The 24,179-nt window shown below is 33.6% G+C and overlaps 1 protein-coding gene across 4 annotated transcripts in view; it reads right to left on the bottom strand.

Annotated features, from left to right (window-relative positions):
* Nucleotides 1-776: 776 nt before the first annotated feature.
* Nucleotides 777-24,179, bottom strand: part of LOC150088559 (uncharacterized) — a 478,816-nt gene continuing 455,413 nt past the window's right edge. For 2 of the 4 annotated variants that reach the window (XR_016546738.1, XM_090369563.1), the window contains one exon: nt 777-1,060. Coding sequence is in view for 1 of the 4 variants with exons in the window: in XM_090369563.1 (XP_090225689.1) it covers nt 1,052-1,060 (9 nt within the window). In the remaining 3 variants the exon portion in view is untranslated. Of the gene's footprint in view, nt 1,061-2,405; nt 2,551-24,179 lie in introns of those variants that run through there. The other 2 variants (XR_016546737.1, XR_016546739.1) reach the window with 2 other exon arrangements.

The raw sequence follows: 24,179 nt of genomic DNA, 5'->3' as shown, positions 1-24,179 counted from the left end.
GTAAGCAAAAATCTGTATGTGGGTAAGAAAGATCTACCTGTTCTTTTAAACAGTTCATGCTTATTTGATGACTGTGATAGTGAATCCCTTCTTTGTTAGGTAGTTTCTTTAAATTCCACTATTAGAAATGGTCTCAAATAGTCAGTATACAACACATTCTTTTGTGATGCCACTTATTTTGTTCAACATCAATGCAAAATGAAATGTTTGATAGTTTCTCTTAAACAATGGGACCAATCCACTTTTCTCTACTTCACTTATTTATTTATTTTTAAAATTTGAAATGAAATTTTAAAGATAATTTATGCTCAATGTTGTTATAAAAAATTGAATAAACATTCCACTTAGGAATTAGCACCATTTTTATTTCATTATTTTTTGTAATACTTTCAATCCTAGTTAGAAACAGGAGAGGAATTTTTAGTAAATATAGTTCTCAATGGTGAACTAATTTTTTCATATCATTTGGAGGAACATATTGAGATAAAGAAATTTTAAAGCGATGAAAAATAATTTAAAAAATGGGTAAATTCCAGTTTTCAACAAGCCATATGTTTAAGGAATAAAATAATTTCATATGATTCACCAATTCATATCATTCCTAAACAACTCCAAAGAATTCATGACAGTTTGAGAGCATGCATGGCAAACGATAATAATCAGGATATAATATGATATCCAGATGATTGTGAATGTTTATTTTAATAATGTGTTGTTTATGTGGTAATGCATATATATACATATTTGCTTTCAGACTGTTGATATTAGAAAATAAATGTGTTCATAAAGATCAAGTTTATTGTTGATTATAGATCAAAGTAAAGCCAGCTGCTATAACTGTACAATGGACAAGACTAGATAGCATACAAATATAAACAAAAGTGAAATAAAAACATGGCAAAAATTTATATCACCTCATATTAATATGTAACTGTGTAGTGCTGTATAAATCAACACAGCAAAATCAACGTATATCTTCCTGTGTGTCTGATTTTACAACAAACTGACAGCTTTGGAACAGCTGGGCTCTTGTGATCATTGCCAATTCATTCTAGCATCCCTGTAAAAAAATCACACGTTCAATTATGTTGAAATTATGCAGTTTTGGTTAGCTAGTTCAAGCTAGTATTTATTCTGGCAACTTTAATTAAAACCAAAGAAACATTTATTTTTGTAAATTACACTCCTCCCAAAATTTAAACTTTAAGCTCAATGTTGGATCTGGTCTTTTACATGTTTAGTTACCTACTGCACAGTTCAAAAGGCAAACTGCTCCCTATTCTGCAATATTTTACAGAATATGTACCCAACTCAGTAGATAACAAAACACTGCTACGACGTATTCAAACATCAAAATTAAAGCTTAATTTCTTGAATTGAACTGCATTATGTCATACATATCATGTATGGCATAATGTACCATTGAAGGTAGTACATTCTTTATAACTCAGTACGGAAGCTTGACAGAATCATATTCACTGGAGGAGAGAAAAGAAAAAAAAAAATAAATAAATAAAATAAATAAATAAAAGCTGCTTTAAATTAAACTGAAAAGAAAATATTTTGAGAATTTTGTAGGCAGCCCTTATTATTCTTCAGCCTGTCCTTTCCAATAAGTATATCTGTAAGGAATATTACTATATTAGTCAATAAGTCCAATGGTGTATTTAATGGAATATGTAAATGGAAGATCGTACGTGTGTGTATGTGTACACACACAAAAGCCTTCTGGAATGTTTTGGATTATATCACAAATGAAACTAACTATTCTGGTGTTGTTCAATTCATGACAGCAGGGCTATAATATAATTTTATTATCTATAAGAACTAGCCATAAACAGCTATTATAGTGGAGAATAAAAAAAACAAACTTCTTTGGATTTCTCTTTTCTTATCAAAGGATGGAATGTGTGTATGTATCATAAATAAATGTCAAATATTTGAAGGAAAGACTCTCTCTCTCTCTCTCTCTCTCTCTCTAAAACCTAAAGGTTTCACCTGAAGAAACAGATACATACACAATTAAGCATTGTGGAATGTTTTGGGTTACCCTACAACCCAAATTAATCATTATGGTATTATTCAACTGATGAGGGAAGAGCTACTATGTATACTATTATCTTCATATCTGGTTTATGTAACTTTTTTATTAGGTGCAATAACTATTTCCCACAATATTCTTCAAATTAAAAACAGATATATATTGAATTTTGGTATATTAAACCTCTTCAGTTTTCATTATCTTAATACTTTTAACTGTTTGAGAATTAATACTCTAGCTGTTTTTTAAATACATGCAAAATTACATGCACACAAATTGTGTTTGGATTTCACTTATAACGGATAAAAAAAAAAAAAAAAAAAAATTAAATAACAAGTACAAGCAGAAGCGAGTGTATATGTACCTGTCACTTCTAAGAGGCTGAGATCTGTTTCACAAGTTTGCAATGTGGTGGTGGTGGGTGTTATGTGAGCCAACTATCATTGTACTAGATGACAGACTTCCACCTTTCCCGGAAAGGTCTGTTGTAAATGTGGATTGGAATCCATCTGTCAAAACAAAAAAGGGGAGGAAATGAATTATATATGCAACATACTGATGAGTCAAGCTTTATCTTTTCCCACCAATTTTAATAAGACTGTTTTATGTTTGACGGAATAAAAAACAAAAATGTTATTAATTATATTAGTGCTCTATTGGCCACTTGATATCTAAAGTTATACACAATGACCCACGTTCTGAAAATATGGATCGTGTTTTTACAAAAATATTCTTTGCACAGCTTTGAAATACAAAACTAGCCAGTTTATCTGGCTAAAATGGTGTTGTGTTTTTTTTTTTTTTTTTATCACTAGTGTTAGCATACGTACATAAGAAATTTCCTATTGTTGTGTCATTCTGTGAAAAATACTTTTTTTTTAAAATCAAGTTCTATGCTCAGTTATAATCATATACTAGTCTTTGTCTTTAGGAATTTTTTATACATCAGCTACTCAAAGCTATAATGTGTACTGTTATTTTAGTCCATATGGTTTTGTTGTATATTATGTCTGTACAACAGTGTGTTCAAGGGCTAAAAAAAAACTATAACTCAGGGGGAAGGGAATCCATCCACATGAGGTAGGCTAATTAGTCCTTTCTGAAGATGTTTGTCGATTCTTATGATCCTTCAAAGGGGTTCAAACACAGACCTCTCTAAACAAATGACAAATGGTAAGATCACTGTACTGTCATAGAGGAATCATACACTTTCACTTATATGGATGTACATGAAATATCAAATACAAACAAATGAGATTAATAAAAACAAATTTTAAGAATATACAAAGAGGAAGAAAGTACTATGATAAATTTTATGGATATTACAATTACAACATAATATGGATTTTGCTTTCAATTTAAATGAAGGCAGCAGGTATTATTACCATCTCAACTGCAATTCAATCAGTTAAACAGGAGTGAACTGAACCAACTTTCTTCCAGAAAAAGGATAAGAAACACAAATAAACATTAGTCAATGTAAAATATTATTGCTTCCTGACTTAAGAATAAGAACATTATTCAAAACATTCTCAGGACTTAATTGCAATGTTTTAAGAATTTTATACATTCAAATTGGAATATATAAAATTATTTTGAATTTTACATTTTCGTTTGATATTCTATATAAATACTTTTGTATTTTTATAGAATTTTTTTTGAATAGATTGAGCAAGCTCAATGGTAATGGCATTCTCCATCTTGTTCAGAGTGCACACGTGGGAACATAAATTCAAACTGAGGGAAGCTGCAGGACAGACATGCAGAAGCGGGTGAATTGAATAAATTCAAAGAAGAACTCAACAAACTAGTAGAGGGGATGGAGAAGGTATATGGGAAGTTTTTTTTTTTGCTGATGCTGTACAAGCTTACTTCCTTGCATTGTTTGCCACTACTAATATTAATTTCATATCTGATGGGGAATGCATGCCTAATTCATATCTCACCAAATAATAAAGAATAAGGAACCCTAATATACAGGGTGATTCACTATCAGTGTGACAAACTTGCAGGAGGTGTAGAGGGCACAAAGGCGAATCGGAATCACATAGCATTGCAGGGTCCGAAATGCCTTCGTCATGCAGTAGAGGACATTGAATGGGAGGTCGCGTGAACAGTGATCCCACTGGAAGTCAGCATTTGCGAACCAGTTCCCGAGGCAGTAGGATGGACGAGTATTCAAACGTTGAACTGGCCGACATGCACCACGCGTATGGAGCTGCGGACTGTAACGGGCGCGCTGCTCTGTGCTTGTACAAGAAACGTTTCCGGCACAGGCGTGCTCCTCATCACACGATTTTCACACGTGTGCACAGAAGGTTACATGAGACTGGTTGTTTCACGAGAGGTACCATGAATCGAGAGCAAACGACAAGGATGCCAGACAATGTCCTATGTCTTGCAGAAGGCAATCCGAGTACGAGTACTCGAGTGATAGGTCAACAATTGGATATTTCCCAATCCACTGTATGGAGGATACTGTCAACAAACCAAATGAGTTCATACCATTTGCAACACGTCCAATCATTGGAGCCTGCGGATTATCCACTCCGGAGGACTTTTGCTACTTGGTTTCTTCAAAAGAAATGGTTCGCAAATGCTGACTTCCAGCGGGATCGCTGTTTACGCGACCTCCCGTTCAATGTCCTCTACCACACGACGAAGGCATTTCGGACCTTGCAATGCTATGTGATTCCGATTCGTCTTTATGCCCCCTACACCTCCTGCAAGTTTGTCGCACTGGTAGTGAATCACCCTGTATACAACGAGAATCTTTGCACTATGCAAGGTGCAGGTTAAGGAGTGGTAACCAGAGGTGATATCTATAGTCAACACCTGTAATGACAAAGGTCAAAGTAAATAAAAGAAATTTGCCTGTTTAAAACTAAAAGAAAACAACCAAGCTACTAATACCCTGAAGAGCCAAGCTATTAATACTTTGAACAGCAAAGTACTATAAGAAGAAAAAGGATACTATAAAAAGCATAATAAAAAATAAGCAGTCTCATTAAGTAGCCCAATATACTATACAAAAAAAAACATAAAATAAAATAATACTTGAGAACACAACACTTTTGAAAGTTAGAGTAAATGAAGGCTGGTGACCAAAATGGAATAACAGAAATCCACTGATGACAATGAACAGACGATGAAAAGTATAAACTTGTGTGCACAGCCATTTCATATCTGCCAATTGTAATACAATCAGAACTTACATCATAAATTTAAAAAAAAAAAAAAAAAAACAACAACAAGAAAATTTACATAAACACAGAACACTATTAGATACAAAAAATAAGTCTTCATGCCAAAAAACAATCACAAATCTGAATTTTTCTTTGAAGAAAGGAACATATGTTAACAGAATATAAATACACAGCTGTCCTCTGCTGTATTTGGTTCCATGATAAGAGAATGTTGACTAAATCTGGAAGAGCTTTTCCCATATATAGTAATATAATATATATAGTAACATATTATATTACTATATATTCCCATATATGGTAATATAATATATATAGTAATATATATTACTATATATTCCCATATATAGTAATATATATTACTATATATTCCCATATATAGTAATATAATATATATAGTAACATATATTACTATATATTCCCATATATGGTAATATAATATATATAGTAATATATATTACTATATATTCCCATATATAGTAATATAATATATATAGTTTTCCATATATAGTAATATCTATGGCTGTCTTGGCAAAAACATCTGTTGAATTTACAGGTGCTATCAAACAAGTTCTTATTAGCAGAAAAAATTTTGACATCAGATCCTTCAAGCAATTTTTTTTTCAGATCCTTATATAAATCTGTCATCTCTTGACAACTTTATATAAGTTTTTCACTCTCAACTACAACAAGTTCTGGACCAACATTTTTCAACTTTGTTTAGCAATGATTTTTTAAAGCAAAACAAAATCTGCAACTGGTCTGCAACCCTGTTAGTGGTCATAACAAGCTTTCTTTCTTTTTTTAAAATTTATTATGACCCCTAATTTCTTCAACACTCACTGAGAGATGTATCAACTAGTTGACTACATCTCTCAGTGAGTGTTGCTATCTTACAACATTCTAAAAGTTGCTATCTTACAACATTCTGAGAATTTTCTTTTATTCGTTCTCAATTATGGTTGTAATGGTAGATACAGTAAACCCTCGCTAATCTGGAGTAATGGGGGGGGGGGGGAAGAAGTCATCCGGATTAAGTGATAATCTGGATTAATGAAGCAAACGATAGCCCTAAAAGACAAAACAAAACTTAGAACACAAATAAATGGAAAATTTAATGATATAAGTAGTGCTGATGAAAATAAATTTAAAAAAATATCACTGTAGACCCTTTATTTAAAAAACTATAAGATAATACATTTATCCATCGACAGATGGATAAATGTATTATCTTTTGTCTTTTTATACATTTATCAGGTTTTATACAACAATCAAGCGGCCTTGGTGTTGCACGGCAAGGCCACTTGATTGTTGATGTGAATACCACTTAATATAGCTTCTTTCAGCAACACTTCTTTTGGCTTTTTTAACGTCTGTCTATTTGATACACTGCTTTTATCACTCCCCACATCAAATTTTAAAGGAAATGTCTTTATAGATTATTTTTTGTTTCTTAGTAACTGACACAACCTGTTGGCCAATACCAAATTCTTCAGTATTTTTTTTTTTTTTCAGAAACACCAATTTCAAGTTGTTCTATCACTTTGAGCTTGTTAATGATAGTTGAAGTAAAGTGTTTTCTTTTTATTTCACTTTTTAATTCTTTAGAACCCATAATTATATAAAATAAGTTAACTTATGCACATATGCATATACGTATAAAGAAGTAAGTACACAAATGAAACAATAACATCTGCCCAACTCAGAGTCAACAACGATACTGAACAACATGCAAGACAATGTAATGTATGTTCCGTCCCTCTCTGCGCAGTCAATCAGACACAGTGAGAGTTACTCATCTGCCTTCCTAAATCTCGTGTGCCTTTCAAAGTACTCAACTGTGAACAGAATTTTTCATATTTCGATCTGGATTATCTGACATCCGGATTAACTATAACCGGATTAGCGAGGGTTTACTGTACTGCTAAATCAAATTTGCTTTTACAAATCAAATCTTCATAGAATATCTAATTTTGTCTAATGTCAAGCATTTCTGACAGCTTTTCATATTCTCTGAATCATTTAAAAAAAATACATGACAACAGAGCTAAAACTCAACAGAGCTAATGTACAGAATGTTATAATGAATACTGTTAATCAAACAGCACTATAGCAGTGGACAAATGTATGACAGAAGAAATGGAACTTTTAGGACAGCATTACATGCCATGTCAAAAATTATGGAATAGAAACTGTAAAAAAACAGGAGTGTATAAACAAAATGATGTACAAATATTGAGGATTATAAAAATAAAGTTAAATATATATATATAAATAGTGAATGAATAACAAACATAACAGAATGAATAATTTTCTTTAGAATGCAGTACAAAGTTTGGAAGAAACTTTACACTTACTGTTGGAAATTATTTGAATGTTCAAAAATTAGGTTCTTTCATATAAAAGGAAATTTTCTACCAAATAATTAATGTTTTGGAGTAAAGAGCTATCTCTCTCTTACTGGAAAGAGAGACAGTTAACATACCATTTATAATATCATTAATAAGTCAAGGCATCCATAAAATATTACCAAAAAACTGGTGGAAATATGTATAGTAAAATAAGAAATAAAGAAAACATAATAATAAAACAGACTTCCTTAAAAAAAAAAAAAAGATGTTATACACCAGGAAAATATCAAAAGACAACAAGTTTTCTAACTTGTGGCCAATAAATCTCCCTACCTGCCAATCTTTTCAGTGTTGCTTTCTATGTGTATAGAAAGATATGGTGCCTATCTGGTTATACTTTGAATAAGTAACACTTCCCCAATACAGAAGACTATCGTTACTTATTTTCTCACCACCACCTAGATGGCTGTTTCAGCGCTATTTGGCACTGAAATGGCCCCAAATTTTTATTAAGCATTAAACTGCTAAACACCATTTGGCATCTCACATACTTTGCAATTATTTTCAAAACTGGGTTGTCCACTGTTATACCAACAGGATACCACCCACAAAGTGCCAAATAGCCCTGAAATGGCCATCTGGTGGTAACCACTCAGAATACTATTGGGAAAGCATTACTTATTCGAAGTGTAACCAGAAGTTGTGAAGGTATTCACAATATGAGATGTAATGAAACGATGGCACTATAATAAGTTCAATTAATTTACTGTGTATAGACATGATGCAATTGCACTTTATATGTCTGTAAATTTTCCTGCAATCTGAGGCTTTAGCCCTAAATTTTTATTAGGTATTAATAATACTAAATTCCATTTGGCATCTCTCATATTGTGGAATTATTTTCACAGTTGGGTTGTCAGCTGTTATACCGTCAAGGTAAACCCACTGATGAAGAGCCAAATAGCCATCTGGGTGGTGGTACCCATTGAGAATAAGTAATAGTGGTCGTCTCTACTGGAGAAGCATTACTTATTACAAGTATAACCAAGTGGGCAACTTGTAAAGTTATTCATAATATGTGATGCAATGAAATGATGCCCCTATAATAACTTTGGTTAATTTACTGCACACGAATTAATTGCACTAACTTATATGTCTGTACTTTCACTAATTACAGTTGTGACAGCCTTATACCAGGATACATATCCTCTCACTGCCCCTTTGCATTTTTCAGTTCTGCAATTTTCTCTCCATCTTTTTCCTCTGTACTTCTGGCAGACTTTCATTCCCATATAAATAAAAAAAAAGTGCGTAAATAAATTTTTATTCCGTTCACAATTCTTTAAGCCCCAGTTCTGCTATTATTATGCACAATATTGTTTCTTAGTTTTATTCTTTGCTGTTTATGTGTAATTTTATTGTCTGACATAATAGTCTTTTCTAGTGGATGTTTTTAGATTTGTGCATCATCAATCATGGCCTCAGAAAATTTTACTGATGTTAAACTTCCTTTAGCTTTATATCATTTTGTTAGTGGCTGCAAGAATAGCATATATATTTATTAGTGACTGTTTGATACAAATATGCTAAAAGGGACCATTTGCTACTTGATAGAGTCCAGGAGTCAGAGAAATCCGTTTCAGTAATGCGCTAGAATTTTTTTAATGAATAGGAGATTTATCTCTTTTGGCAATGTTATTTAATTTGAAAGTGAAATTAATAATTTTAGATCAACTTGTGGATAACAATCATTTTTTAAAATGAGCATGGGACCAAGACTATCATTGTCAGTAGATAACACATCCTAACACAGCACTATAATCTACATTTGTAGATGAAGCAGAGTGGCATTAATTGTCTAATCAACTCAGATTTACATGACTCCAGTAGCACACTCAAGGCATTTTCTTTTATGCAATCATAGCAGTTACTCTAACACTAGCCTATGACAATTTAACTCTGAAAAGACAACTTCAGAGGTGTCTTCTCAAAAGGGTTTTTATTGCTTAAAACTTTTAAATAACGATAACTGAAGAAACAAGAACGCAGGTGTTCAGCATTGTTTCTAATACAAAGTGGGATCCCCCCCCCCCACACAGTGTGAATGGACAAAAAGAAAACATTAAAATTGAGAAATATAAAATACTTTAATTTGTTCATTAGTGTTAACTACTTTAATATTGTTTCTTCGAAAAGTCATTGATAAAAATTAAACTGTCATAATGTTTCTGGAAATAAATACAAACCATTAAAAACAAATAAAGAAAATATTAAAATCAAGAATTAGAATAATTCTCGATTTAATATTTTTGAAAGATCTTTCATGCTGAGGAGGGCTGTGTGAGTGAGGCTGAGATGTGTGAAATTAGTGATTTCAAAATTACAGATGACTGCTTATTAGAAAAACTTGAGCCAAAAGGCAAGTAAGGCTCCTGGAGTTGATGGCATATACCTTGTAATTTTGAGAGAGGTGGCCGAAGAGTGTATTGAACCATTGAGGTTAATTATGAAGGACATCACTGGAATTGGGAGAGATTCCTTTGGCCTGGAAAAGTGCCAATGTATTGCCAATATATAAAAGCAGTTCTAAGGGTGAAGTTGATAGCTACAGAGCAGTCTGATTTCAGTGGTTGGGAAAACAGTGGTAGGGCAAACTTTGGAAGCAATGATTAAAAGTGCAATCCAAGGACATTTTGATAGAAATGGCATCCTGAAGGACATAGAACATGGGTTTGTCAATGAAAAATCATGTTTGAACTAACCTGGTAGGCTGTTTAGACAGTTTACATGAGCCGGATATAGAGAACAATTTTGACATAGTTTATTTGGATTTTAGCATGGCATTTGATTCAGTCTCTCATGAGAGATAAGTGTGTAAGCTGGAACACATTTGGATTACTGGAAATATTCTAGGCTGGATCACAGGGTAGCTGCAGGGAAGAAGCCAAGGGTTGTAATTAATGGATATTCTTTGGAGTGCTATAAGTTCAGAGGTGGGGTGGCTCAAGGATCAGTTCTTGGTTAATCATTGTTTCTGATTTTCATAAATAATATTGACGAAGGGATAAAATGTGTGATGTCAAAATTCGAGATGAAAAGACTGAGAGAACTGTTAATGATCAGTGCCAAGCAGTGCTTCCTTCAGGGTGACTTTAAAAGGCTTCAAGAATGGCCAGAAAAGTGATAGCTGTGTTTTAATGCAGCAAAAATACAAGGTCTTATACTTGGAGAAAAGCAACCCCCCAAAATAGCTTATACACTTGGTGAGGCTGAATTAAAAAAAGTAGAGAAGACAAGGGAGCTGGGAGTCACAATACAGACAAATGAACTTTCTGAGCAGTGTAAACAGGCAGGAAAGCCCACAGGTCATATTGAACTCAACTCTGATCCATTGAACAATATCTTGTAGAGATAGGGAGGTCATAACCACGCTACAAGGCAATTGTAAGACCACATTTGGAACACTGTGCCCAAGTATGGAGACCTCATTTGAAAAAAGACACTGAGCTTCTTGAAAGTGTCCAAAGACAGGCAACCTGGCACCTTAGATGGGGCCTGACTGAGGTCTATAAGGTTCTGAAAGATGTTAATAAAATGAAGGTGGAATTTTCACTTTTATAAATAATTTCAAAACTAGGAGCCATAAATTCACATTACAGATTGTAGGAAATTTTCTTTTAGTCAGTGAGTTGCTCAGTACTGAAGTTGCTTCCACAGGGAGATGAGGCTGCCAGTTTGACGAAATTCAAAGGAAAGACAACTGGATAGTTACCTACATGAGGAGGGAAGTGCATTATTTGTATTTTGCTATCTACTTTTACCCCTTTTTTTATTGGACGGAGCAGCAAAAGCCAATGTCTTTTTTGCACTATACGGCAAATACTAATGATCTGCGACCACGAGCAGCAGCATGCACTGTATTACAAAAGAAACCAAAATTTATTTTGGTTTCTTTTGTAATACAGTACATGCTGTATTACATGTAATACAGTGCAATGTATTGCACTGTATTACATGTAATACAGTGCAATACATTACAAAAGAAACCAAAATTTATTTTGGTTCCTTTTGTAGTATATTGTATTAATTAATGACAGAAACATACTTATAATGTATTAACACATTAATGGCAGATGGTATGTCACATGTAGCACAAGAGACACTGCATTAAGAAATTTGTCAATTCTAGCAAGACATTTGTGATATTTGGAAATAAAATAAATTTTATACAAAATGTTTTTGAAAGATATCCTCAAACTTTGTGGGTGCATTCTACTAAGAACCACTTTTTATTATTTTCTTTTCCATCAGGGAAGGCAAGTACACATAACAATAAGTAAGGTGACAGGTAAATTTGAACAATTTGATTTCACCTCACTGTACCTGCAATCAAATTTTGACACGAATCCACCTACATGACTCCTTTGACCGTTCTAAAAGCAAGTTGTCAATTGATCTGTTTATCAATCGCTGAAGTTACCTATGAGTGATTCAATATTCTTGCAGTCATTTTCAATCCGCATGTCATTTTTTATCTTGAATATTAATAACATCGGCCAACAGGATTTTACCTCCTTCAATATATCAGCTCTTTTCAATCAATTCTTATACACAGATTTCTACAATAATTCTTAAAATTTCACATCACAATATAATTTCTACAAATACACGTTTCTGTATTTACCCACAATACATATATATTATATTGCAATTTAGGAAAGTAGATATGATACTGATCTGTTGTATTACCTGCAGATAATAATGTTTACATGAGTTCATAGATGGTAATAATGGTAATAAACATGTAATAGATATAACGACGTCATAATCCATTATACAAGGCTATTGTTAGACCAAACTTGGAATACCATGTTCAAGTATGGAGACCGCACCTAAAAAAAAAAGACATAGAGCTTCTTGAAAGGGTCCAAGATGGTGCATAGTGAGATTGACAAAAGGGCATCCATGAGGAAAGACTGAATATGTGGGTTGCACAGCTTGGAAACTAAGCACCTTAGAGGAGACTTGACTGAGGTGTTTAAGGCTCTGAGAGGCAAAAGTAAAATGAATGAGGCCAAAAATCTTCATGGTTATAAATAATTCTAAAACTAGGGGCCATAAATTCAAGTTATGGAGGGAGATGTTTAGACTGGATTGCAGGAAGTTTTATTTTAGCCAGTGAGTTATAAATTACTGGAATAAGTTACCTACATGGTAGAGGCTGACAGTTTGGGGAAATTCAAAGATCAGCTGGATAGTTATCTATGGGAGGAGGGAAATGCATAGGTTGTCTATTTCCTTTTCTTTTATTATTTATTTTATTATTATTATTATTTTACTCTTTTTTTTTTTCTTTCTTTTTTGGCTGATGCAGCATAAGCTTTAGGCTTCCTTATACTATATGGCCATTACCATAGAGTGTGATATGAAATCCTCCAGTGTAGATAAGCTACTAGTACAGTTCATAAGTGTTTTTTCTGTTGATATTAGTTACTTCAGTTTTCCAACGATACTAACCTTGCTGTCTACTTTCCACCTATCTCTTTCAGTAATAGAGTTGCAGTGTGAATATGTACAGTTTACTGTGTATTTATTGAACATTGCTTCTTTTCTGTGTTTTGTTTAACATCATATGTTATAATGTTTAAGTAGAAGAAAAGGAAGTGTCTAAAGCACCCTGACAACTTCTGCTACATGTGTGGACAGTTTATAGCAAAAACTAAGTGGAAGAAAATTGACAGCACTACTAAATGGGCATAGTCTTTGTACACTGGTTGCAAGACTGGCAATCAGGAGAAGACTTAGGGCTTCGCCTAATATATATATAGGTAGGTGAAGACTTAGTCTTCACCTACCTATATATTTGTGGTGTATTACCTACACTACAAATATAAGGATGTAGCTAACTGGAACAGCAAAAGGCATAAAAGCATGCATTTTGCTATTCCCATGGTGTGGTAAGAACTATTCAACCACACTGATGATTACTATGACAAAAATATCAGATGTCCAGAAAAAGAAAGAACTGCATCAAATATCCTAGCATCTGCAATCAGAACTGTTCCACATAAGGAAGCTGCCAATACCAAATTCCCCAAAATCATGGGATAAAGGAAGCAGTAATAAATACAACAAGGATTCTTGTGTTACAGACTTTGCTGGACTAGAAGACACTTCAACTAGAAAATTATAATTATAAACTTATCTAAAGAGAAAGCAGAACTCCTTGGTTCTAAGTTATAACAGTGGAAGTTACTTGAAGTAAGAATTAATATTACAATATATCATAAATATCACAGAGTGTTTTCAAAATATTTAATTATGGAAGATGGCATGTGTTTCTGTAACCACATTAGCAGTCTTATGAATGAACTGAGAACCGAATACAATCCAAATGAGTGGTATATATTTACTGATGCATTAAAATTAAATTTAAAAGCAGTTTTGCTGCACAATGGAAATGCAGTCAATCAGTTCCTCTACTTCACACTGTTGGTTTGAAGGAAACATACAAATATGTCCAATATCCTGAATGCAAAAAAGTATCATGACTTTATTTCATTCATACTACTATATGGGGAGATGTGTAATTTTTAACTGTGTGCTTCACAGCATGCCAAATTCAAAATAAAATTTGAAATAAATCTGAAAATGGAAGAAATTAAGAGTACTAAATACATATATACATTTTTAATAATTTAAAAAATATTTATATACATGTTAAGCAAAAATATGAGAGCATGGAAATTTCAAATTTTGCATACTTAATGGTCTTTTAAACTAGAAGATGGAAGACACTGATACATTCATATTTAATGTATAAATCGTTTTTCTAATTTTCAGCACGTTATTTTTTCTGAATTTTTACATTCAAAAAATTGTACAAAAATTGTACTTTTTTTAGCCAGCCATCCTCATTTTCCTGGATGTCTTCATTTTTAATGTACTACAGACTGTCAGGGAGGAATTTCTGAATTTTAGAAAATGTAAGGAATTTTGGCACTTAAATTTGAAAATCTTGTGGTCCTTACCATTGGTAAAATTTGCAAGGTGGGCACCAATCAGTATTTGTGGAAGTAATGTGCATACTTTTCTTTGTTTCCCCAAGAATTTCCACTTCTGGTTGTAAACAACGTGAAGATGATTTTTGAAGACATCTGGAGTTGATTGGTAATTCGTTTATGCAGTTTGGTTTTCTTGCTCCAATTCTAAAATACTGTTTTCTCTTCATGGTGAGTAGATAATTCGAAAACAATTTTTTTTTTTTTTGTTGTTATTTATGTTTACCTGCAATTCATTCTAATTAAGTGAATTTATTCTAAATTGAAAATATAATTCCATATGTTTTAAAGGAAGGGATGATTTTACATTTTCTTTTCTTCATTCAGTAGTCTAAGTAAAAAAGCTACAATTGGTCTTATTTATTTATGAGTAAGCATGGTTTTGTAATATTTTAATGAAAGCTTCAGTTATTTCCAAATTGTTTTCTAATTTTAAATGTTTTAGGTCAATTTTTACAAATTTCAGAAATGTATTCTTTCTGATAAATGTAACAGTCTTTAATAAATTTTCGATTGATGAAGTAAGTAGCCTAATAATTCTTTAATTTACATAAATTCAGGTATCCCCATTATGCCAAAACGGAAGTGCGATGATTTTAGGAATAAATATGGGCAGAGTAAATGAGGAGGCAGAATGCGCTGTTTGTGGTCCAGGAAGCCACACTTCAGTTGCCAATAAAGGTTCAGGTGATTTGAATCCACATGAATTTGGAAAAACATTAGATGTAAAGAATCTTCCAGCAAAATGATTAGCTTTTTTAGTAAATGCCTTAAAAGGCTTAATGTAAGCATTTCTGTTGCTGAAGGTACCCTTGCCTGTGGTAATGTGCAGTGGCACATCACCACAGCTACAACTCAATGTCCTTTTCATCAGATTTATTCAAGTTGATATGTTCTGATTCTGAAATTGCTAAAAACTTATCTTGTGCAAGAACAAAGATCGAAGCCATTGGTAACTCTGTCCTAGCAGTCTGTTCTGTTGAGGAAGTTATTTAGTCTCTGAATGTAGAGTTTTTTGAACTTTCTACAGATGCCAGTAATGATTACTGGCATCTGTAGAAAGTTCAAAATGGGTCTCTAAATAAAAATTTTCCCCATTCTTGTACATTATTTTGACTGGAGAAATTGCAGCTCAATATACAGTTAGATATCAAGCCAGATGAGTTAGCAGCTACTATTTTTGGCTATGATTTTGAAACATTGTTATAAAGTAGCCTGGATAAGAAATGTGTTGCATCTCATGGGGATAACTGTAAAACCATGTTTGGAGCAGGTTCATATATATAATGGAAATAATGTATTTTCCAATTTGCAAAGATTATTATGAGTGAGTTGCCCTGCCCACATTCTGCATAACTGTATCTAGCAAGGTGCAGATATAATGGATGTGGATTTTTACTCCACTGTTTGGGCTGAAATTTTAAGGCAATTCTGCAAATTTACAGAAGTTACTTATAAAAAGCTTCCATTTCATAGTAGAACATGATGGCTTTCATTATTACCTGCTACTGAAAGGATTTAAGTATTTTTCCCAAATCTTCCTCATTGTCCCAAGGAAATCCCCCCAAGATTTTAAAACTTTTCTTTGAAGATGAGTTTAGTGAAGTTTATCTTGTGCATTGTCAAACAGCAATGTCAGTCTTTAACTCATGTATAAGCAAAATTGAAAGGAATGACAATTCTTTAAAAGAGTTTAATTGTTTAATGACAATTGTTTAATTTCCCTCAGAGTTAAGAAATGTCAGAGAAGAGGCAAGAAGAGGGATATATACCTGAAAAAATATTCGAGACTCCTAGCAAATACTGCTTTTCAGCCATCTTTTTACTAATTCCCTGGAATGAAAGGGATAGATACGCAGGCTTCTGATGTGGTGGCTTTATAGTGGATACCATCAAACCTCCTGATGGTTTCTTCTATGGTTTTATTCTTGATGGATGGGTGGCATTCATTTAAGTAACTAGGCAATCAATGAAAAAGTACACTAGTGCACATGTATTTGAGTTACAATGGTTTTTGGATCCAATGGCCACAAAACATGATTAATGATATTATTCATAAAATGACTAAATATGAATTCCCGCTGATTTGTGGTTGTGCTGAGTGTTTAAACAGTACATTTTAGAACTTTGTTTGTTGTTGTTTGTTTGTTATTTGGTTTTTAGGAGCATTAGCAACTAAGGCCATATTGCTCCTGGAATATGCGGTAGTCATTCCCTGATCTTTCCATATTTGGTGGGCACAGGCTAGAACCCTGGTCTAATCAAGAAGTGTGTGCTATGCACTGCTGCTCCTGCCCACCTGGCTATGGAGACACTTAGAGCTTTGCTTTTATAAATGTTCAGAGAAAAGTCAGTTTTGGGGGCCTCAACAGGAGTAAAATGAGAATCAGTAAACTGCAGTTAAGGAATACCCTAGTGTCAGTGATTTTTATTTATTTATTTTCCTATGAATCTTCCTAAGAAATGAACTTTTCTTTCCAAAAATATATTAAGTGATAGGAAAAGAAGTTTTCAATTATTTGCTATTTTCATCTTATAATTGATTTGACTGGTGAGAACTGAGAAAATGCAGAGGTTGTCCTCACTATGGTCCAGATTGTCATCATCATAACAGCTCCATAATATGAATTTTAAAGGCACTGGTTCCAAAAAATTCTGATTCCAGGTCAACCATGAATGCTTTTGCTAGCAGGAATATCTAAGGGGTTTCCATGCTGAGGCTTGATTTTTGCCTGGAGAACTGCACCCAAAAACTGGAAGTATGATTCAATTATTGAAAGGTACACAGGAATGTGTAGTTGTTGAACTAAGGCTTTATGTAGTGGGACAGTGACAAACTGACTCAATGTCAAAGGATAAAAGAATGTCATCTGGTTGTACTCTACTCTTTTTTTAGAAATTAATTGTAATTGTAAATTGTAATTCCAAAAAAATTATAGTTGTGGTGTTACAGCTTGGTGAGCCATCTGGATATTTTTGATCTTGATAAAATCTCTAATCGACTGTACCAATTTCTCCTTTCTACCGATAAACTAATTAAATATTTCACATGGCAATGTACACATACAGTAGCCTCTGCATACTGTAAAAGCAACTAAGATGTCAACAACAGCAAGGGAACTCGGCTATAAAAACTCATGCAAAAGTACACTAGTGCATGTGTATACTTTTGCATGAGTTTGCACTAGTGTAATAATGGGTTCTGATTTACTCCTGAGCAAAGAAATTAAGACCTTTTAGTGAATGATGACAATCATCTTATTAGTATGGCCCTGTTACGAGTCTATTTTTTCCCTTGTGTTTCCAGTTTTCTTGTATAATTTTACTTATATTATATTTTATATGGTATTATTTATATGGAGTAAAGTTGCTTAAGTGTCCTGAAATATCATGCATTCTTCTATTTCTTCTTAATACTCCTTCCTTCTACTACATGCACACATATTACTAACTTGTTTAAGTTCTGTGGAATTTAAGTTCAGAATGCACTGTAGTTTTCATTTTTAAGCATGAATTATAATTGCACATACTTGTTGTTTTTCTAGTTTATTTATTATGCAATTCACATAGAAACAATTGCTCGCACAAATTCAGATGAACACGGTTACAATGAGATTCAAGAAGTGGTGAAATAAGCTCATTAAATCTGTTACTTCTGATAACCATTAGAGAACTTTTCTAAAGCTTAAAAATATATATATAAAAAGGCAATAAAGTAAATGTTGGTAATAACTAACAAATAAAGTTTGTCACATCCAGGGTTTATTAATAATAATACCGTGATGTCTCTCAGTTTCTACTAATTGTGAATGATACTACCTGTCAATCAATAGATACATGTTATCCTGTAGACACAGAATTATTATATGTTATACGTTCAATATGTGCCCCATTTACATAAACAAACTAGTCTTTCCTCAGTATACAAAAACCAGCATGAACTGTTTGCAGTGGTAAGATGTTTGTTCAGCTGCTTGACACTGTATTTCTACAGTATACGTTAGTTTTGAGCAAGACCCACAGAGGAAAAAAATTCAGAGGTGTAAGGTTCGGAGATTATGGTGATCATTTACTGGACACTACCTTTCAATTCCATGTTAAGTGAATGATCATCCAGATATTTTTCTGACTGCACAGGCTGTAATGAGCAGGTGCACCATCTTATGGAAGCACTCTAGCTATTTGTCCTTCTCATTAAAAATTCAGCCATTTATTCAGCGCTTTCAGAGACCACACAATACAGTGACTCTGTGTTCTAAAAAGAGAATTTTCTCAATTCAAGCATAATTGTTTGTTTGTTATTTGGTTTTAGGAGCATTAGCAACTAAGGCCATATTGCTCCAGGGATATGCGGTGGTCATTCCCTGACCTTTCCGCATCCTCTGTATTTGGTGGGCATGGGCTTGAACCTCGGTCTAATCAAGAAGTGTGTGCTATGCATTGCTGCTCCTGCCCACCTGGCTACGGAGACAACTCAAGCATAATGCCCATTCAAAGAACTCCACGCATTGATTAACTCTGTCATTGCGTTTTGGCTCTGGTGCCTTAGGATCATCCTTAAGGGATGGCACTAAGTAAGGATGATCCTGAAAAATGGGCAGTTTCTAAGGTTATCAATAATTTCTATTCCAGAGATATCCTCAGTTTCCATACACAATTGTATGGAAACAGAGGCCTGAGTGAAAACTTTCCAAGTACTGTTATTTCTTTGATCAGAACACAGCAGATCAGAATCTGGTCTGCTGTGTTCTCTTTACAACAGACTGAATTTTATCGGAAATTTGCAAATACGCAGAATGGCAAATTGGGCCAATTCTGTGCAATATGAATTGAACATAACTCCAAATTCTTGCTAATTACAACTTCCCCACATCCATTTTTATTAAGTGCCACTAATAACTACTGCAAAAAAAAACCAAAAAAAAAAAACCATACAACCTAAAATTCTAGATTAAAGTTCATCATCTAAACTTGAAAAATGAACAATTATTATTTTATTTATTTTTTTTAATCTTTTGGTTTCATATATTGTAAATATTTTGGCAACTTTGTGAGCATTTCTTGATTATAGGCTTGCTATTTCCCCTCCATTTTTATATATCTGATTTTGACAAACAATCCATGAGTGAGAGTATATAGGAATACAGGCATTTTCCACTTTATGGGTTCTTTTTTCAAGTATCAAGTATCAACAAAATCAAAAATATGAACTGAGAGCAAAGTGGAGGAGAAATTGTTGAAGTTAAACATAAGAAAGGCACCTGGGGTGGATGGGATCTATCCAGTTATATTAAAGGAGGCGGCAAAGCAACTAAGCAAACCCTTAGCCATAATTATGAGAGCATCCTTGGACTCAGGGGAGATCCCCACGGACTGGAGATGTGCAAATGTATCCCCAATTCACAAAGGGGGATCGAAGGGTGACACGAGTAATTACAGACCAGTCGAAGTTTGCAGATGATACAAAGGTTGGCAGGGTTGTTAATGACAGTAATGGCAGTGTGCTACTGCAACAGGATCTAGATAATTTGGGCAGATGGGCTAAGAAGTGGCAACTGAAGTGTCGTTGTGGAAGTTGATAGGTTAAATAAATTTAAGGAGGAATTGGACAGGCATTTGGAGGGAATGGTGTGTTTTTTTTTTGGCTGATGCTGCATAAGCTCATACACTTGCTTTCTTGCATCACATGCTGCTGCTACTACTACTACTACTACTACTACTACATTAATTGCAATAAATAAATGCTAAACATTCGTAAATACAGCATTTCAAACCACGCACGTAGCTATACAACACAGTACTACTACTACTATGCATTCGTTTGTTCAGGCGGACGAGAGCATCTCATTGACTCAAATTAATTAAGGGAGGAATTTAAAAGTTTAAACTGGGTAGGCCAAAAGTAATAACGAGTTGACTTTCGTTTGTTAACATAAAGCAGTCACCATGCTGACATTACAAACAGTGGTTGTGTCGCTCTTCATTTTCGCTGTCTTGTCTTATTTCAAATTTATCCAGCTTATTAAAGGGGATAAATTTGAAGGGTGTTTGGAACAAACTCTTCCTCAGTTTACTGATAATTTTTGAAGGATTTAAAGGACCAGAAGAAATTGTACAAAATGAAACAGAAGCAGTTTATATTGCTAACCAATTGCAGCTTAAGGTTTCTACAACTGGTCTGCTTCAAGTACACAGTGGAGGGTTCATAAATGAAGACCACCTTGAAATGTGAAGAAGAAGATTTAGCAGCTGAAATTCCTGTTCATTCCTTCACTCTCAAGGGGCTCGATGAAGCTTTACAACACAGAAAAAGCAACTGAGATTTTTGAGTCACAAGGTTAAAATTTCGAGTGCATTAGAAAAGTTGTTACAAATTTAAAAAAATTCTTCTGCATGCCATCGTGAAATTTATAAAGAAAAGAGAAGGCTGTTTTGGAAACAAATGACTCTTGAAGCATTTCAGAAGAAGACGACTCCTTTTGTTTCCAACAAACCAACGAGCGAAGAACAATCAATGAATGTGCATTTAGTCGATGTTGATGAAGAATAAACATTCTTTAACATTTGTATGACATAAATAATTTCTTTATTATTACAATTTGCTTGAGTTTAAAGGCTATGTTTTCATTTCTTTGGATAAATAAATCACTGTTTATGTTTAAACTATTTCTTTGTTGACCTTTATTTAAAATTACTATGGTCAAATTTCATTGTTGTGAAAATGTAACCCCTGTTTTAAACATTACATCTATGGGAAATAAATTCCTGCTTTATGAGCTCATGCTAGGAATGAATTAACTTGTAAAGTCGGGAACTACCTGTAATGGTTAATCCCATAGAAATTTCAACTTTAATTTTTGTTCCTAAATGTTGGGCTATCCTCTTGGATCACTGGTTAAACCTAACTAGTGATTCAGCAGAACACAAAAAATTGTTACCAACTGCCTGAGTGAACACTCACACATTTAGGAACAAAAACAAAAGGCTATTAATGCTTTCACAAGTTAGTCCCAAGAACGTGCATTGGCTTAGAGCAGTGAAATTTCTGTATGCACGTGAGCTACAGGTTCAATGGTAGCCAATTGTAGCAGACACTGTGGAGTGAGTTTCTTTGTAGAATTTTGAAGTTTTGTAAAGTTGAACACTTTGTGTATAACACTTATTTTGACTTGATCATCCAACATTAGAGTGAAATTAGTGTAAAAAATCAAATCAGAAGAAAAAAAATAAAAAAGACAATGACAAAAAATATTTTATCTTGTTGCATTTTGATGGAGTAACAACATTTTGATCCACAACATCTATTTATATCATCTTATTCAGTATCATCAATTTATGGATCAGAATTCTAGAGGATCTATTCAATATCAGCTTTTTTCTGCCCAAATTAGGAAAATACCACTTTGGTACAAGTTTTTTTCTGATTTTAAAAGTTTTCTACATAGCTAATGATGCTGCCATCTTTTATAAACAATGCTGGCACAATGACAGCATTTTATAAGCTGTCTATAATTACACCTAACCCTTGATTTACATGGTAGATTGGTTCTGCAAAAGTATTGTGTAAATGAAATTTGTGCGGTACTCACCTTAGTATGATCTGCAATTGATGCTTGGGATAGGGAATTAAATAAATTGAGGTTGGGGTAATGAATTGAAAATCGGAATTAAAATAAGCTCAAGGAAGTAGGAGTGCACGACTTCGTCCTTGGTTGTCATTAATGAAATAGTTGATAAATTAATTAAGGAAGGAATTTAAAAGTTTAAACTGGGTAGGCCAAAAGTCATAAGTTGACTTTCGTTTGTTAACATCTTCAGTTGGCAATGATGAAGTAGGGAGAGAACGCGTATATTTAAAGGAGTTCTAAGTTCCCATGATACTCTTTGAAACATGCGGGAATCTCAGGTGCGTGAGATTCCAGACTGGGGAAAGATTGTAGGGTAATTTTGTGTTTATAGCGTTGAGTTTGGAGTGACGGCGAAACCATTCTACGATGAGGGCTTCGTACTGAAAAATTTTATAACTAGATCTTAATTTAATGATAGTAATGGCTAAGTCGATTAGGGGGTTGTGATTATTGGAATGTACATGTTGTGTAAGTTCGGTACTTGATTGTCCTGTTCTAAAACTATTGTAATGATAATATGCTCGCGTATTAGGTGTTTTTATGGAACCGTATTCGGTGGTGGTACTTTTGATATAACATGTATTGCAATTTTGTTGACATTTTATTAGGTATATGATGTTATTCATGTCATTAATTTCATATCTATGTTTCTTTGTATGAGCTGAACATTGAGCTAAATTTGTTATAGGCAGAAAATGTTGTTGTTTGTTTGTTGTTTTAGGAGCATTAGCAACTAAAGCCATATTGCTCCAGGATATGCGGTGGTCATTCCCTGACCTTTCCGCATCCTCCGTATTTGGTGGTGACGGGCTTGAACCGCTGTCTAATCAAGAAGTGTGTGTGCTACGCACTGCTGCTCGTTCCCACCTGGCTACGGAGGCACCTAGCAGAAAATGTGAGTGTGATGTCTGTACCTGCAAACACCCGGCAGAACTGTCCGGCCAGGCGGCTGTGGTAAGGGAGAATACGTGTGTTGCTATTTGCGTTATGTTTAGGTGAATTATTGATGTTATTTTTGGCGGTATAAATGGTATTACCATCACTGAATTAACTGAAATGGGTATTTTCGGCCCATAAACTTTTCTGTAAGATATTGAAGTTCAGTAGATAGATCATCTTGTGTGGAGCTATATTTGATGGCGTTATAAACCTGATTATAAAGAACGGCTTTTTTTGTACTAAGTGGATGGTGAGAGTCCAAATGCAGGTATTTCCCTGCATTTTGACCCTGTATGTGTGTTTTTTTTGAAGATTCTGGTTCCAAGTTTGGTGTCCGTTTTGTATGTGATGAGATTAAGAAAATTAATCTGTCTGTTTTCTTCTGTTTCAAGTGTATATTTAAATCTGTCACGTATTAAATTAAATTTAGTGAAAAGGATATCGATTATGGTTCTATTGCCTATTATTAGTACATCGTCTGCATAACATATGTATAATTTAATTTCTGGGGGGTAAGGCTGTAGTATTTGATTCTCTATGGTTGCTAGGTAAATTTCAGATAAGGGGGCGGAGATTCATTGCTATTAAATTTGAGTCAAATCAATTCGGTACCTTAAGAAATTTCTATAATTATTTTATAATGAAATTTGTATAAATTGAGACTAACGTTTATACAGAAAATGAGGGTGCAGGTTCCGTAACACTCAAATAAATAATTTATATATTTTAAAAATAAATTTAATACTTTATTTTTGTACATACCTGTATGTATTAATTTTACACAAAATGTTTATTAACACAACTGCTTAGATACGCATCAAAAACCCAAGTAATGAACAATGAGTCGAGCCTGGAGATGAAACAACAAACATGTCTGTGCCTGTACTTAACACGTTTTGTGATGCATCATTTTCACACCCATGCTGCCAAACTTGCTTTAAACATTTGTAATGCAC

This window comes from Mastigoproctus giganteus, chromosome 3 (genome assembly GCF_048544385.1).
Source record: "Mastigoproctus giganteus isolate SK-2022 chromosome 3, ASM4854438v1, whole genome shotgun sequence".
NCBI classification, from domain to species: domain Eukaryota; kingdom Metazoa; phylum Arthropoda; class Arachnida; order Uropygi; family Thelyphonidae; genus Mastigoproctus; species Mastigoproctus giganteus.
The sequence above is the reverse complement of the archived record's forward strand: the minus strand, read 5'-3'. Positions and strand labels throughout refer to the sequence as shown.